The 13,009-nt window shown below is 37.4% G+C and overlaps 1 protein-coding gene across 1 annotated transcript; it reads right to left on the bottom strand.

Moving 5' to 3' along the window:
• Positions 1 to 10,003: 10,003 nt before the first annotated feature.
• On the bottom strand, positions 10,004 to 12,715 carry xbp1 (X-box binding protein 1). The gene is given in 6 exon segments (XM_055198559.2): positions 10,004 to 10,993; positions 11,104 to 11,211; positions 11,214 to 11,270; positions 11,429 to 11,545; positions 11,632 to 11,728; positions 12,356 to 12,715. Coding segments are annotated over 6 exon segments (1,176 nt in total). The 5' UTR covers positions 12,580 to 12,715; the 3' UTR covers positions 10,004 to 10,420.
• Between the last annotated feature and the right edge of the window lie 294 nt (positions 12,716 to 13,009).

The raw sequence follows: 13,009 nt of genomic DNA, 5'->3' as shown, positions 1-13,009 counted from the left end.
TTTCTCTCTCTTTCTCCTTGCACTAAATGGCAGTGCCATGGTTGGATAGTGCAGATTAAGGGGTGGTATTATTATAATAAGATCCCCTTCTGACATCATAAGGGGAGCCACATTTCAATGATCTCATTCTTCATGTGCTTTCAGAGAATGGTTTATTAAAATCAAGTTACTGGGTTGATCTTTATTACATTTTCTTGGTACATAGATGTACTGGGGACCCAATCATAGCACTTAAACATGAAAAAAGTCAGATTTTCATGGTATGTCCCCTTTAAGAATATTAAACACCTAAAATCGTATCATGCGGTATTACTTTAATACAGTAATACGGCATTATATAGAAAGTTTATAATTTCTGAATTAAAATGAGCATATATGCCATATATAATAACTTTATGAATTTATTTCTACTAAAAATGCTGGGTTATTTTCAACCCAGCGTTGGGTCAAAAGGGAGACAAATCCAGCCTTGGGTTAAATTAAACCAGAACAATGGGTTAAAGCAACCCAGCATATATTAAATTACAACCCAGTGGATTGGGTTTGTCTCTTTTTGACCCAGCGCTACACTTTAGAAAAATCCGTAGAAATTTCAATGTTATTGCGGCTGGGTTGCCGGTAATCCACCGCAGATTCAAATCCATGCCATCCACTGCCAAGAGTTTGTTCAAAGTTAAATAAACGCCAAACATCAACAAGTCTTTATCTTTACAGAACAAAACTATACAATAACAGCCTCATGCAAAGCATTCTGGGAACCAGAAATCATCATGAACCTTTTTCTGTTTTTTGCTTCAGATTTTGAATGTTTTGCTGGATGCTGTTTTTTTAGTTTTACTCTGTAAAGACAAAGACTTGTAAATATTTAATGTTTAGATTATGTTATTTACTGGCAAGAGTTTGTTCAAAGTTATACAATAACAGCCTCAAAACTATACAATAACAGCCTCATGCAAAGCATTCTGGGAACCAGAAATCATCATCAACCTTTTTCTGTGTTTTTTGCTTCAGATTTTGTTTCCCAGAATGTTTTGCTTGATGCTGTTTTTTTAGTTTTACTCTGTAAAGACAAAGACTTGTAAATATTTAATGTTCATTTAACTTTGAACAAAATGTTGCCAGTAAAAAACATAAATTTAAATCTACAGTAAGTTACCGGCAACCCAGCTGCAATTTCTACGGAATTTTTTTACAGTTAATTTTTTTACAGTGTAGGTTGAAAATAACCCAGCCTTTTTTAGATTAATTTCCTCAACTGTAAACACTATAATTTTACTAGCTAACAACTTTATTGTCTAGCATAAACATGCAGTTTCTGTAAAGCACTGTAAAAAAATCTGTAAAAAACGGTAAAATTCCAGCAGCTGGGGTGCCGGAAAATACCATAAAATAACGGGCACAATAAATTACAGAAATTTTCCGTAATACAAAATACAGTTTTTTTCTGTAATTTTAATGTGAAAAGTGCTATTGAATTAAATAAAATATATTCATTACTGTAATAGTAATGCTTTTTGCATTACAGTACTAAAATAGTTTGGGGGACAATGTGTTTAATTGTTTTGTTTTTTTTTTCAACATAAAAGGCTCCATTTTCTTTCTTTTCTTTTAGTTTTTGTGTGAATTGTTCAAGAAATGCACTTTGAAGATTAAATGAGATTCACTTAGTTTGTCTCCATCATGTTACTGTCTTCGTCTCCATCATGTTACTGTCCTCTTTCTCAAACAAGATTTTATATCAGCTTCTCTGTGTGATGTTTTAACGTTTGTTTAACTGCACAATTGAATTATGTGTCATGGTGGGACAAACCCAAGGATGTTTTTACCAGCCGTGCTCCGTTCTCCAGGCACCCGTGACAGGCATCCATTTGTTTCTTCTCTCAGATCGTGTTGCTCAGTAATGTGGAAATCAATAATACAGTCAGGCTGTATTGAGCAAATGATTGTGTCACTTCAGGAATTTCTAAACATGTAACAGTACAGTTGTTGTTTTTTGAGAGTTTTCTGGTATTAAAGTCTTTATTTGACAAATACACCATATGTTTCTGGTTCTATGATTGCCATTTAAAAGCTAAATTTCTTATCCGACACGATAAGCAGTCATGTTTTTTACTCTTAGCGAGAGGAACTCTGAACTTTTGAGGGGTCAAAGCTCACCCGGGGGAGTAGAGCTGAATTTTCTAAAACACTTTAGCGTCTGGGTCCAGAACACATCTGTACCCCTCTGAAAACTCTTTCGGAGGATAACATTAAACTGTCCTCACAGGGACTGTTTGGTTTTATTTGGTGTAAACAGACGCTGCAATTTAGTGTCTAGCAGCTGTAGTTACAAGCATGAGTAATCACATCTGCCAAGCACCTGAACATAAATGCCGGAGGTTGCCATCTGAAATAATACTAAAATAGTGTAGTTTGAAATAGCCTTACATAAATGAAGACATAAAGAGTGTGCATGTTTCACTTTTAGTTGTTTGTCTGTGTAAAGTGCTGGGAAGTGTAGATTGGCCTTCCGCCTTATCACAACGTCAATAATCATCCGAAGGAAAATTCAATATTTACTTTTCAATTACCAGCAGCACACTGGCCATTCCACCAATGTACCTTATTATCTATAGGTCACCTGACATTAAAAGAAGCCATGAATGGACTTTAACCTTGAAGTTTACATTCAGTGCATATTGCCTTCTAAATAGATATCTGAAAAATAATAATTATGTCAACTTATCACATGTCATAAAATAGTAAGTTGAATTGACTTGCAAAACCAAGTTGTTTTAAGTTCATGCTGCATTTTTTTACGGTGTGCATGCTGTACTTTTAAAATGGGTACAGCCCCAGTGACAGCTGTGGTACATATTTTAAAAACGATTACAGCTTTAGGAATTTATTAATTATTTCAAAGTCCCGACAGACAACATTTCTTATGCAGTCATTCTGACACTTATTCATTGATCTTGACCTCACTGAATGATGTCCTGTGTCACAGTGGTTATGATGACATACACACTGAGATCACTTTAACCTTGCCCTTATTACATAAACTAATATTAAAAACTCAACAAGTGCTTACATTTCAGTCTATGCTTATGGCCATCAGCTATGCAACTTTAAAAAAACAGAATGTAAATGTATGTCAATTAATTAACAATGTTGCTAAAGTACGCACCTGCTGCAAAAAAATTCAGCATGGATGTCAAATCAGCATATAATGTATTTTTATGTTACTTTAACTTAACAAATTAAGTTAAACAATCTTAACTTATCACAAGTCAAAACTTAAAGTAGGTTGAATTGACTTGCAAAACCAAGTTGTTTTAAAGTAACACAATTTTTTTACAGTGCTGTAGTGAAACCAAGATTCAGTACAAGATGCAAATAATGTTTGTCTTGGATACAAAATATACAAAAAAGCACTGGAAAAACATTCTATGCTGCCTTCATTTTTTTGTTGAATCAACTCAGATTTACATTTACAAGTCATTTCAACTTACTATTTATCTTGACTAGAGATGAGTTGTTATACAGATGAGTTGTTATAACGTATAAAATATAGTTAAAAAACTCAACTTCATTTTATAAGGCTATATCCACACGAAGCCGCTGCATTCCCTATCCGATCATTTTTTTTCCTTGCTCTAAAAAAATAATCCGTAAAGACGAAACCACTGAAACCGACTGAAAGCGGTGTAGTATATATGCCGGACCAGTATGGGGCGCTGTAATTCTGCCACAGATATACACTATACACGGAGAAGAAGACTTTGAGCATGCGCATAACCAACGTATGGTGTTGTCCATTATCGCCTGTTGCTCACCACAATTGCATAGAAGCAATAGATTTTGCTGTAATAAAGCTAGTAGGCTTTAGTAGCTTCTGTAGCACGAACACAATCATGTAGTCCGCCGTTATTGTTGTTGCTGTTACATGTGACGCTTCCGACACGTGATGTGATGACGTTTTCGCTTCACAAAATATACGGATTAGCTGTACAGACGAAACCGCAAGAATGTCGGTTTCAGATTTATCCACTTTAGGACCCGGTTTCAAAAAATAGCGGATTCAGTCTCCCAAAACGCCGGATCCGTGTGGATGAAACGCCAATACGATAACAAATTTATACGTATGCAGTGATACGCGTCTCCGTGTGGACAGCCCCTAAGTCTCTTGTCAAAATAAATAATAGTAAGTTGACATGACTTGTAAATCTGAGTTGATTCAACAAAAAAATAAGGCAGCAAAGACAGTGTGGGTTTTTTTCAACCCAGCGTTGGGTCAAAAAGGGACAAACCCAGCTGTTGGGTTAAGTTAACCCAGAAAATGTTTATATTTGGGTTAAAACAACCCAGTGTAGTTTAAATAACAGTTGCAAAAAAACAGTATTTTTCAAGTGTAGCAAAACAAAGCTGTGTGTTTTCCTCATCTAATTTACAATCACTCAGGCGTGCTTAACTAGAAAAACCTGGTTTGCAATCTTTACCAGAACTGAATGATTTTTTGTAATATTTCTTCTTACTTCCTTTAGCTTTCTAGTGCAACAGTCCAGAGTAAATTCCTTTAAGGCCAGTATATAAGTCTATAAAGTATATAAAGTCAGTGCATAAATTAAAGTCATTTGCATTAAATATTCATTGTCTTTATCTGATAACTAACAGCAAGTTCAGGTGTCAATTTGCCTGTACTTTAAATATAAATGTTTATCCGCCTGCTCATTGGCTGTCTGCTTGTGAGCACTGCAGCATATTGATGGCGCAGAAATCATTACTTAGGCATCATTAAAAAAAGCTTGTTGCATATTCTATCTCATGCACTTTCTATACAGAGGAAATGGCTGATAGTCTGGAGGTGATAAAAATATTTTTGCACCACATCTGCAGGAAGTCAAACCATGTCAACAGCAGAATATGGTTTATTTCATTTCTCTCCCTCTAGGCTCTATCTATTAAAAAACAGCATGCTGTCACAACCACTTCAGGATATTTACTCATATTACTTCTTCATTTTCATAAAACAAATTATCTCAATGTCAGTCGTGCTTCCACTTTTGGCCATCTGCTTGATCTTGCAGACATGGACAGTGTTCCTACGCACTTACTCATATGTCACAGTAAACATATAGTATTTTTACACCAGAACTGTTTTAAGTAACTGGTCACAGTGAGCCTTGATGCTTGATCTTAGGAGGGGAGTTTACCAAGTGAAATATTAATGAAATGAAAAGATATTTAAAAAAAAAACATGAAATTAATTGAAAAACCTCACCACCAACTTCCTGTTTAAACAGGAAGTACAACATGGAACACAGAGAAGTCAACCAAAAAGGTGTGTTTAGTTTTGTCTTAACGTCATTGCCAGCTTGTATTTCTAGTCTTGCAGATGCATTCAGTCAGTCTGAAACCAGAAACTACACACACCTGAACAGGAATTACAGGCCGTTATTTGGGTTATGTTGTTCAGTGAGCTCAGTGTTTACCCTTATGGGTCAAGTACAACACATTGTTGTAGATAGATTTAGTTTCCTTTAATGTTGAAGCATGTACTGACAACATTAAAATTTTGTTTATATGTTTAATGACAACAATGAGTTGGTACTGGGTGGTTGGAAAAGCAAAAATATTTCTCTTCTAGAGAGAGAAATCAAAGATAACTAGCAAACTTCAGACGCTGTGGAAAAACAACCAAGTGCAGTACTTTAAATACGTCACGTGTCTTTACGGGATATATACGGGATATATATTTTCGGAAAATCATTAGCAGTGTGAATAAACCAAAAATCAAACATTCCCAGAAAAATCACGGACGCATTTTCCGTGTATTTTCCGTAAACCTTTACATTTCACATTTATGGCTAGGGTAGATGCTATCCAAAGCGACTTACAGTGCATTCATGGTATATTTGTATTATAATCTGTGTTCCCTGAATTGATCCCATGACCTTTGTGCCGTTAACACAATGCTCTACCGGTAATACAGGAACATCATAAAATGTGCAGTTGGTAGGACAGATGAAAAAAAATTTAAAACCGTAGCCATGCGCATGTGATGCATGAAGTCAGATGTTTGGACAGTCCCTGAAACTGAGACAAGTGGTATTTGTGGGTATTTCCCACCCAATGTCCATCAGCTGCCGGGCTCCTTATAGCTTTGCTGAGACTTGTAAGCTTAGAGTTACTGAAGGCTTTATCCTAATCGCCCACAAGATGACGGTGCCATTTTAAGAGCTTGAAGAGCATTGTATAAGCATGAACTTTGCCATTTCCACTAGATCCACAATGAGATAATTAATAATAATCTAATGCCACATCACAAAGAATAAATGTGACCCATTCTGTGTAAACCTAGCTAAAGTCGTTTCCAACATAAAATAATCCTACATAATGTAAAGAACATTCTGTGAAAATACAACATTGATATCTTCAATATTGACTGAGTAAGATCAAAGGGAAATCAGTAAATAAACTTTGATGGTCCAAATCTCAAATTTAGATTATGAGACTTTAACCTGGATGGCAAGTGACAACGGCATATATATTCCATTGTCTCATTCTTTCAAAAAGTCTCATTAGGTTACACAAGACAACACCCAAAAATCTACGTCATCCGCTGCAAACTTCTACCTCTGTAGACGTCAGGGCATCTTCTGACATGTACTCTAAAAACGGATGTGTTGAAAAAAAACACACACGTTATTTTTGGGACAACACACTAAATGCATGGTTCCAAAATAGATACATCTCTGTGTTATAATTGTTACTTTTAACACAACTTGTCATCTTTTATTTATTTTAACACAAAATGACACATATTCCTGGTTTCAAAGACAAAGCTTAAAGGGATAGTTAATCTAAAAATGAAAATTCTGTCATCATTTACTCACCCTCATGTTGTTTCAAACCGGTATAAATTTCTTTGTTCTGCTGATCACACAAGAAGATATTTTGAGCAATGTTTGTAACCAAAATGTCTTTGAGCACCATTGACTTCCATAGTATTTTTCTTTCCAAATATGTAAGTCAATGGTGCTTTTGTTTTCTGCTTAAAGGGGACAGAGAATGAAAAAACATTTTTACCTTGTCTTTGTTGAATAGTGGTAGTCTACCCACATTTACAAACATACAAAAAGTGCTAAACATGCTAAACATCTCAGTCTCATAGATATTCCTCTTTTAGAAATGTCAGCCAGAAAACAGCCCAATCTGAAAAAACTGATGCTTATGACATCACAGGCATCTAACTGCCCCTCCACTTTAAAATAATTGGCTACATTTTTTGAGTGGCAGCAAAGTCAGCCAATCAGTAATGAGATTGCAAGTTAAGCCAGTAGGGGGAGCCAAATAGGTGCAAAACCACTTGTTTGAAATCCCCCACCCTAATAGAGCTATCTGAGAGAGGTTTTTAGGAAGCTTCTAAGGCATTACAGACCCAAACAAAAAAAATTTTGTTTACATGTCACATCACAGAACAAGGATAAATACTCCGTTCAACCATTCTATGTCACCTTTAATTAGAAATATCTTCATTTGTGTTTAGCAAAACAAAGAATACAGGGTAAATTTCATTTTTGGGTGAACTATCACTGTAGGGCTAGTCATAGACAGCCCAGTCTCACGAAATTTCGTTATATAGTCACGTACATTTTTGATTCTTTTTTCGTGATATTATCATAATTTCTGCGTTTTTTCATGATCGTATAACGAATTCCTGTTTTCGTGTGATTATCACGTATTGGTTACTTAACTGTTTTGTCCTATTTTTTTTACAATTGTTGCTTTGGTTTAGGGTTAGATTTACATAAAATGACATACTTACCTAAACCCAACTCTAACCCTAACGCCAGGTGACACATAAAAAAATCAGAAAAAATAGTATAAACCAATATATAAAGTGACATTCTAGCAAGCACCAAATCTAACCCTAAACCGAAGCGAAAATGGTTTGAAAATAGGAAAAAGCAGTTGAGTAACCAATACGTGATAATCACACGAAAACAGGAATTCGTTATACGATCACAAAAAAACACGGAAATTCGTGATATCACAAAAAAAATCAAAAATTTATGTGACTATATCACGAAACCTTAGTGAGACTGCGTAGTGAGCTGTCTCAACTGAAAATAACTTGCACCGACAGATCTTAAAATACGCCAGTGCCATTGATTTCTCTCAAGATGCACACCAGTAGCGTGCTTTTCTAAGGCATGCCTATAAAACATCTTAGTTTAACTAAGGCCTAGTTCTGGCTTTAGCTAAGCCTTGGACATAATGGGGGGATTTCTCAGACAGGGCTTAAGCTAGTCTCAGAATAAAATGCATGTTTGAGCTGCCTTTATTTCAAAATACCTTGTACTGACATAACATACAGTATATCAGTGTCTTTGTTTTGACTCAAGATGCACACCATTGTTGACTTAAATGTCCTAATATATTTAACGCCTAAAATTGGATTACTCTTAACCCTGTCTGGGAAACCGCCTCAATGTGTTAAAAAAAATTGTAAAAAAAATAGCACATCCTTTTAAAAGTGTGAAGCATACAGGGTGAGATGTACCACAATGTGGTTTTACAAAGAAACTGAGGTGTTCAGAGGGAAAGTTTGACTTCAAAAGAAAGTCTGCCACATAAACTACCGTCATGTTTATCTGTTGGTGGATATTCAGAGGTATCAAACATTGCAGTAAACATTGTAGTCTTTGTTCAAAAGAACAACTTGTATTATCATTTTCAAGAGGGGCGTTGCTTGGAATTTAACCCCCCGAGGGTTTTAATACGTCTACCCCTGTATTTGGCCGCCACCCATCGTTGACTAAATTAGCCCTGTAGGTGTAAACCATCCTACAAGATCCTGTCGACGCAAACCTTCACATACATCACACCACAACCATCCTACTTTCCACTGAAACGGGAACACAGGAAATATTGCAACAGAAATTTCTCGTAAAAACAGAAGCCCTATTTGTCGTGCCTCAGCGGGCCTTCAAATAGAAAGAGGTTTTGACTTGATAAATGTTGTGTAATCATTTACTTTATACGCCTATCTTATCACCCATTTAAAAAAATACAGAAAGCAGATGGCAAAGTCCCAAGGGCAGTTTGACTTGGTACCAGAAATACCAGAGATTGTGGTTCTAGGACTACCGATAATTTTACATAGTGCCATAATATGGATAAGCGCTCTGTAAAGCACATCTATTTAGATTAAGGAGAGCTGACTTTATCGAACACAGACAATTCCTGTAAACTTTGTTTATAGTGAAGCTCTTGAATGCTTTAAAGGGACACTCCACTTTTTAAAAATAGGCTCATCTTCCAGCTCCCCCAGAGCCAAACATCCGATTTCCACCGTCTTGGAATCCGTCCAGCCGATCTCCAGATCTGGAAGCACCACTCCAGCACAGGTTAGCACAATTCATTGAATCTGACTAGAGCATCAGCATCGCGCCCAAAAATGACCAAAGAGTTTCGACATTTTTCTTTTTTAAAACTTGACTCTTCTGTAGCTACATCGTGTACCAAGAACGACGGATAATTACAAGTTGCGATTTTCTAGGCCGATATGGCTAGCAACTTTACTCTCATTCTGACTTAATAATAAAGGACTTTGCTGCTGTAACATGGCTGCAGCAGGCACAATGATATTACGCAGCGCCCGAAATAGTCCCTTTGGTAACTTTTAATAGCAGGGGACAATTTTCAGGCACTGCGTAATATCAATAATAAAATATGGGAACTCTTTGGTCATTTATGAGTGTGATGCTAACAGTCTAATCAGATTCTATGAATTATGCTAAGCTATGCTGAAAGTGATACCGCCAGACCCAGAGATAGGCTGAAGGGATTCCAAAATGGTAAAAATCAATAGTTTAACTCTAGGGGAGCTGAAAAATGAGCATATTTTCAAAAAAGTGAAGTGTCTCTTTAAAGAAAGTTTCAAATGTCGAAATAAGCAGATGCTGAAGCTTTGGCATGCATTCAAAATCCACTCCCTACAGTCACAGACAAAGTCGTATTGTGCAATGCAATATTTTTTTAATGCAATATGATCGAGGAGAGCATTTACAATAAAATTAGGTTGTACATGAAGCATTAATTAGTCCGAAAAAGACAGATTATGATACAGAAGACTCCGAAAGAGAGAGAGAGATAAACAAATAAATAGTTTTCCATTTAAAACAATTACCCCCCCAATTCTCTTTCCCCAACAAAAATACTGAGTTGCTCTTGAATTGTACATCGAACCGCTACGAAATAAAAAAGTCTTTGCGCTAAAACCATACAATACAGACCTGCAGTATTACAACAGAAGCCCTAAAGCAACGCCTTTGGTCTAAGAGGGATTTAAACTCTTTTGTACATCATTATGAAGCACGGTGGCAGATACACTGGTAAGAGCAAAGGCAAGCGAGTTTTTGTACGCAAATTTATTTTAGACACTGATCAGTTGGGGAAAGAGTTCGGAAGCAAACATGTCCTCCCAAGAGCTCTCAGGGCAGAGAGGGGATGAGATGTTGCTGAAAGGGGATGGAGATCTCTCGCATCCAGAGTCACTGTATGCATCTGTCAGGTACGAAACCTTCTCGTAGTCGTTGAAGGAAGAGACGTCCGACAGGAAGTCATCAACCACACTGGGATTCTCATCCGTCTCCGGGATGACCACTTCCTCCGGTTCGTCTTTAACGGACACCGTTTGGACTTCAATTTCTTCATCGTCTGCGGAAAAAGCAATGGTGTCTGTAATCTCCTCATCTTTTACTTCGCAAATGCTCTCCTCGCACGCCACTTCGGCGGGTTTCGTGTAAATGTGGTCAAAGTGGATCAGTTCATTAAGGGCTTCCAGCTTAACTGGTGCGGTCCCCAAAGATGCAGACGGGGAGGCAGGTACTTGCTCTCCGGCACCCCCATCCAGCAGTGGCTGCTGAGCTTCCTGAGCATCTGGGATCCCAGTCTTGAGGAAGAGATCTGGGTCCAGGATGTCAAGAATACCAAGCAGGAGATCAGACTGCAGAAGAAAGGAAATTGGGGAAAATTAGATTAAACACAATTTGTTGTTGACTAATTCAGCTCAGTTTTAGCCTAAACAAGGAACGTTTCATCCACACTGATATTCACCTCATCATCTGCAGGGTCAGGGCTGTGAGTATCCATGGTGAAGTCTTCAGATCTGGTAACTGCTGGGCCTGCACCTGCTGCGGAGGCACACGTAGCCTGAGTGCTGCGGACTCAGAAGACCCGGTCACCAAACCCAAATCGCTCACTTTGGACTCCATCTCCTCAACCTAAAAGAGAGCCAGAGAGTTAGGAGGATGCACCCGAGGCTTTATTTAAAAACTAAAGTAACTTTCCACTGCTCTATTCATTATTAGATGAGGAATCAACCGTCCTTATATATTTATTAGCCAACTGAGCTGTTGATGCTACAAGCAGACTGGTTTACCTCATCTTTTGTTTCCAGGGTATCCAACCCTAGTCTTTGTCTTAGCTCTTCATTCTCACTCAGAAGATCACTCATCTTCTCTCTCAAAAGCGTGTTCTCAAGGTCAAGTTTCTGATTCTGTTGAGGGGGAATAGTCACTTAAAATCCTTGTTCAAAAAAATTATTCTCAGTTGATAGATAAATCAACAATAATGTTGTAGTACCTCGAGCTCCAGCTCCAAGACCTGCTGCTCCAACTCTCCCATCTTTGCCTTTTTTCTGTCTCTTGCTGTCTGTGCAGCAACTCTGTTCTTCAGTTTCCTAGATATTAAAGCATTGCTATTAAAACTCCATGTTCGGTCAAAAAATAAATCGATTTTTATAGAAAGAAGACTTTACTTTTTTGCAATGCACATTTTATTAAACAAATGTGCAGCATCTTTTACATAATTTTCTTATTTTTATACAGTTTTTATGTCTCTGTGTGTCTTTCTTTTATGTGTTGTTTGTAAATCTGCTTTGCAAACGTGCTAAACAAATCTGAGGTAAACTTTAAATGTTTTTTTTCAGGTTTACGAATTTATTTTATATTTACATATGTAAATGATTATTTGTTTAATCTTAAACGGTCCAACATATTGGCACGTCAAACTGAGAAGGAAACGGCGCATGCGCAGTCCCGGCCACAGCCCTGCCACGCAAGCAGATGTGGATATATGATTCAGAGGGGGAGGAACTGACCGGCAAAGCTCACGGATCTTGGCTTGGATTCAGATTTTCCATATGGAAGTGTCATTGGGTTCATTTCTATCGTTTGTTTTAATGACGTGTCGAAATGTTTGTGTGTAAAAAAAAAACATTTAAGTAAATAACGTTACTGACCACCCAGGTGAAATCATTCGTTACTAAACCAGTTAACACAGACTGGATTATATTAAATCTCCTTACCTTCGAAGTGCTTTCTCTTCTGGGCTCAGATGTGTGAGTCTCTGCCTCTTACGCATTGGTGGTCCGGAGTTGTTGGAGTCCGAATCAGAGGAGGCCTGGTTCGATAGCATGACAGATATGGAACGGCTGAATCCGCTTTGCGTCGCGCCGGCCGAAGCGCTTTGTTTTCCCGATATCAGAAGGACTTTGTGTGCCCCTCCGACGCCTGCTGTTACGACAACCATACTGTATGCTTTTCTGTGTCAGGATCTGAGCTAAGATCCTGTTCAGGGGTGGGAAAATGTCCGAAAAATCGCCTTAATTCCCGTGTAACTTCCCCCTTACGATCTCTGAATATTGAAGAAGTGGAAGCGCTCGCGTTCTTTTTCTATCGTCGTGGTGCGACGCGATTGGCTATAGGGCGCGGTGACGTCACATGACGTCGGTTTTTCCTCTTTGGTTAAAATATCTGATGCAAGTTTCGAGTTATGTGGAAGGCGAAATTGTACCATTATTGTTTGTCAACAAGTGAGATAATAAGACAAAAAAATTCCTAAGAAATTAATTTTTAACAAAACGAAATGAAATATATTGCAGAAATTCACTGCAATGTTCTGATTTTGAATTCCTTTAAATTGTATCAGTGTTGATCACGTGTGTCTTTTGGAGATTATT

The sequence above is a fragment of the Misgurnus anguillicaudatus genome, chromosome 22 (genome assembly GCF_027580225.2).
Source record: "Misgurnus anguillicaudatus chromosome 22, ASM2758022v2, whole genome shotgun sequence".
Taxonomy (NCBI): Eukaryota; Metazoa; Chordata; class Actinopteri; order Cypriniformes; family Cobitidae; genus Misgurnus; species Misgurnus anguillicaudatus.
Note: the sequence above shows the minus strand (reverse complement) of the source record. Positions and strands in the feature narration are given on the sequence as shown.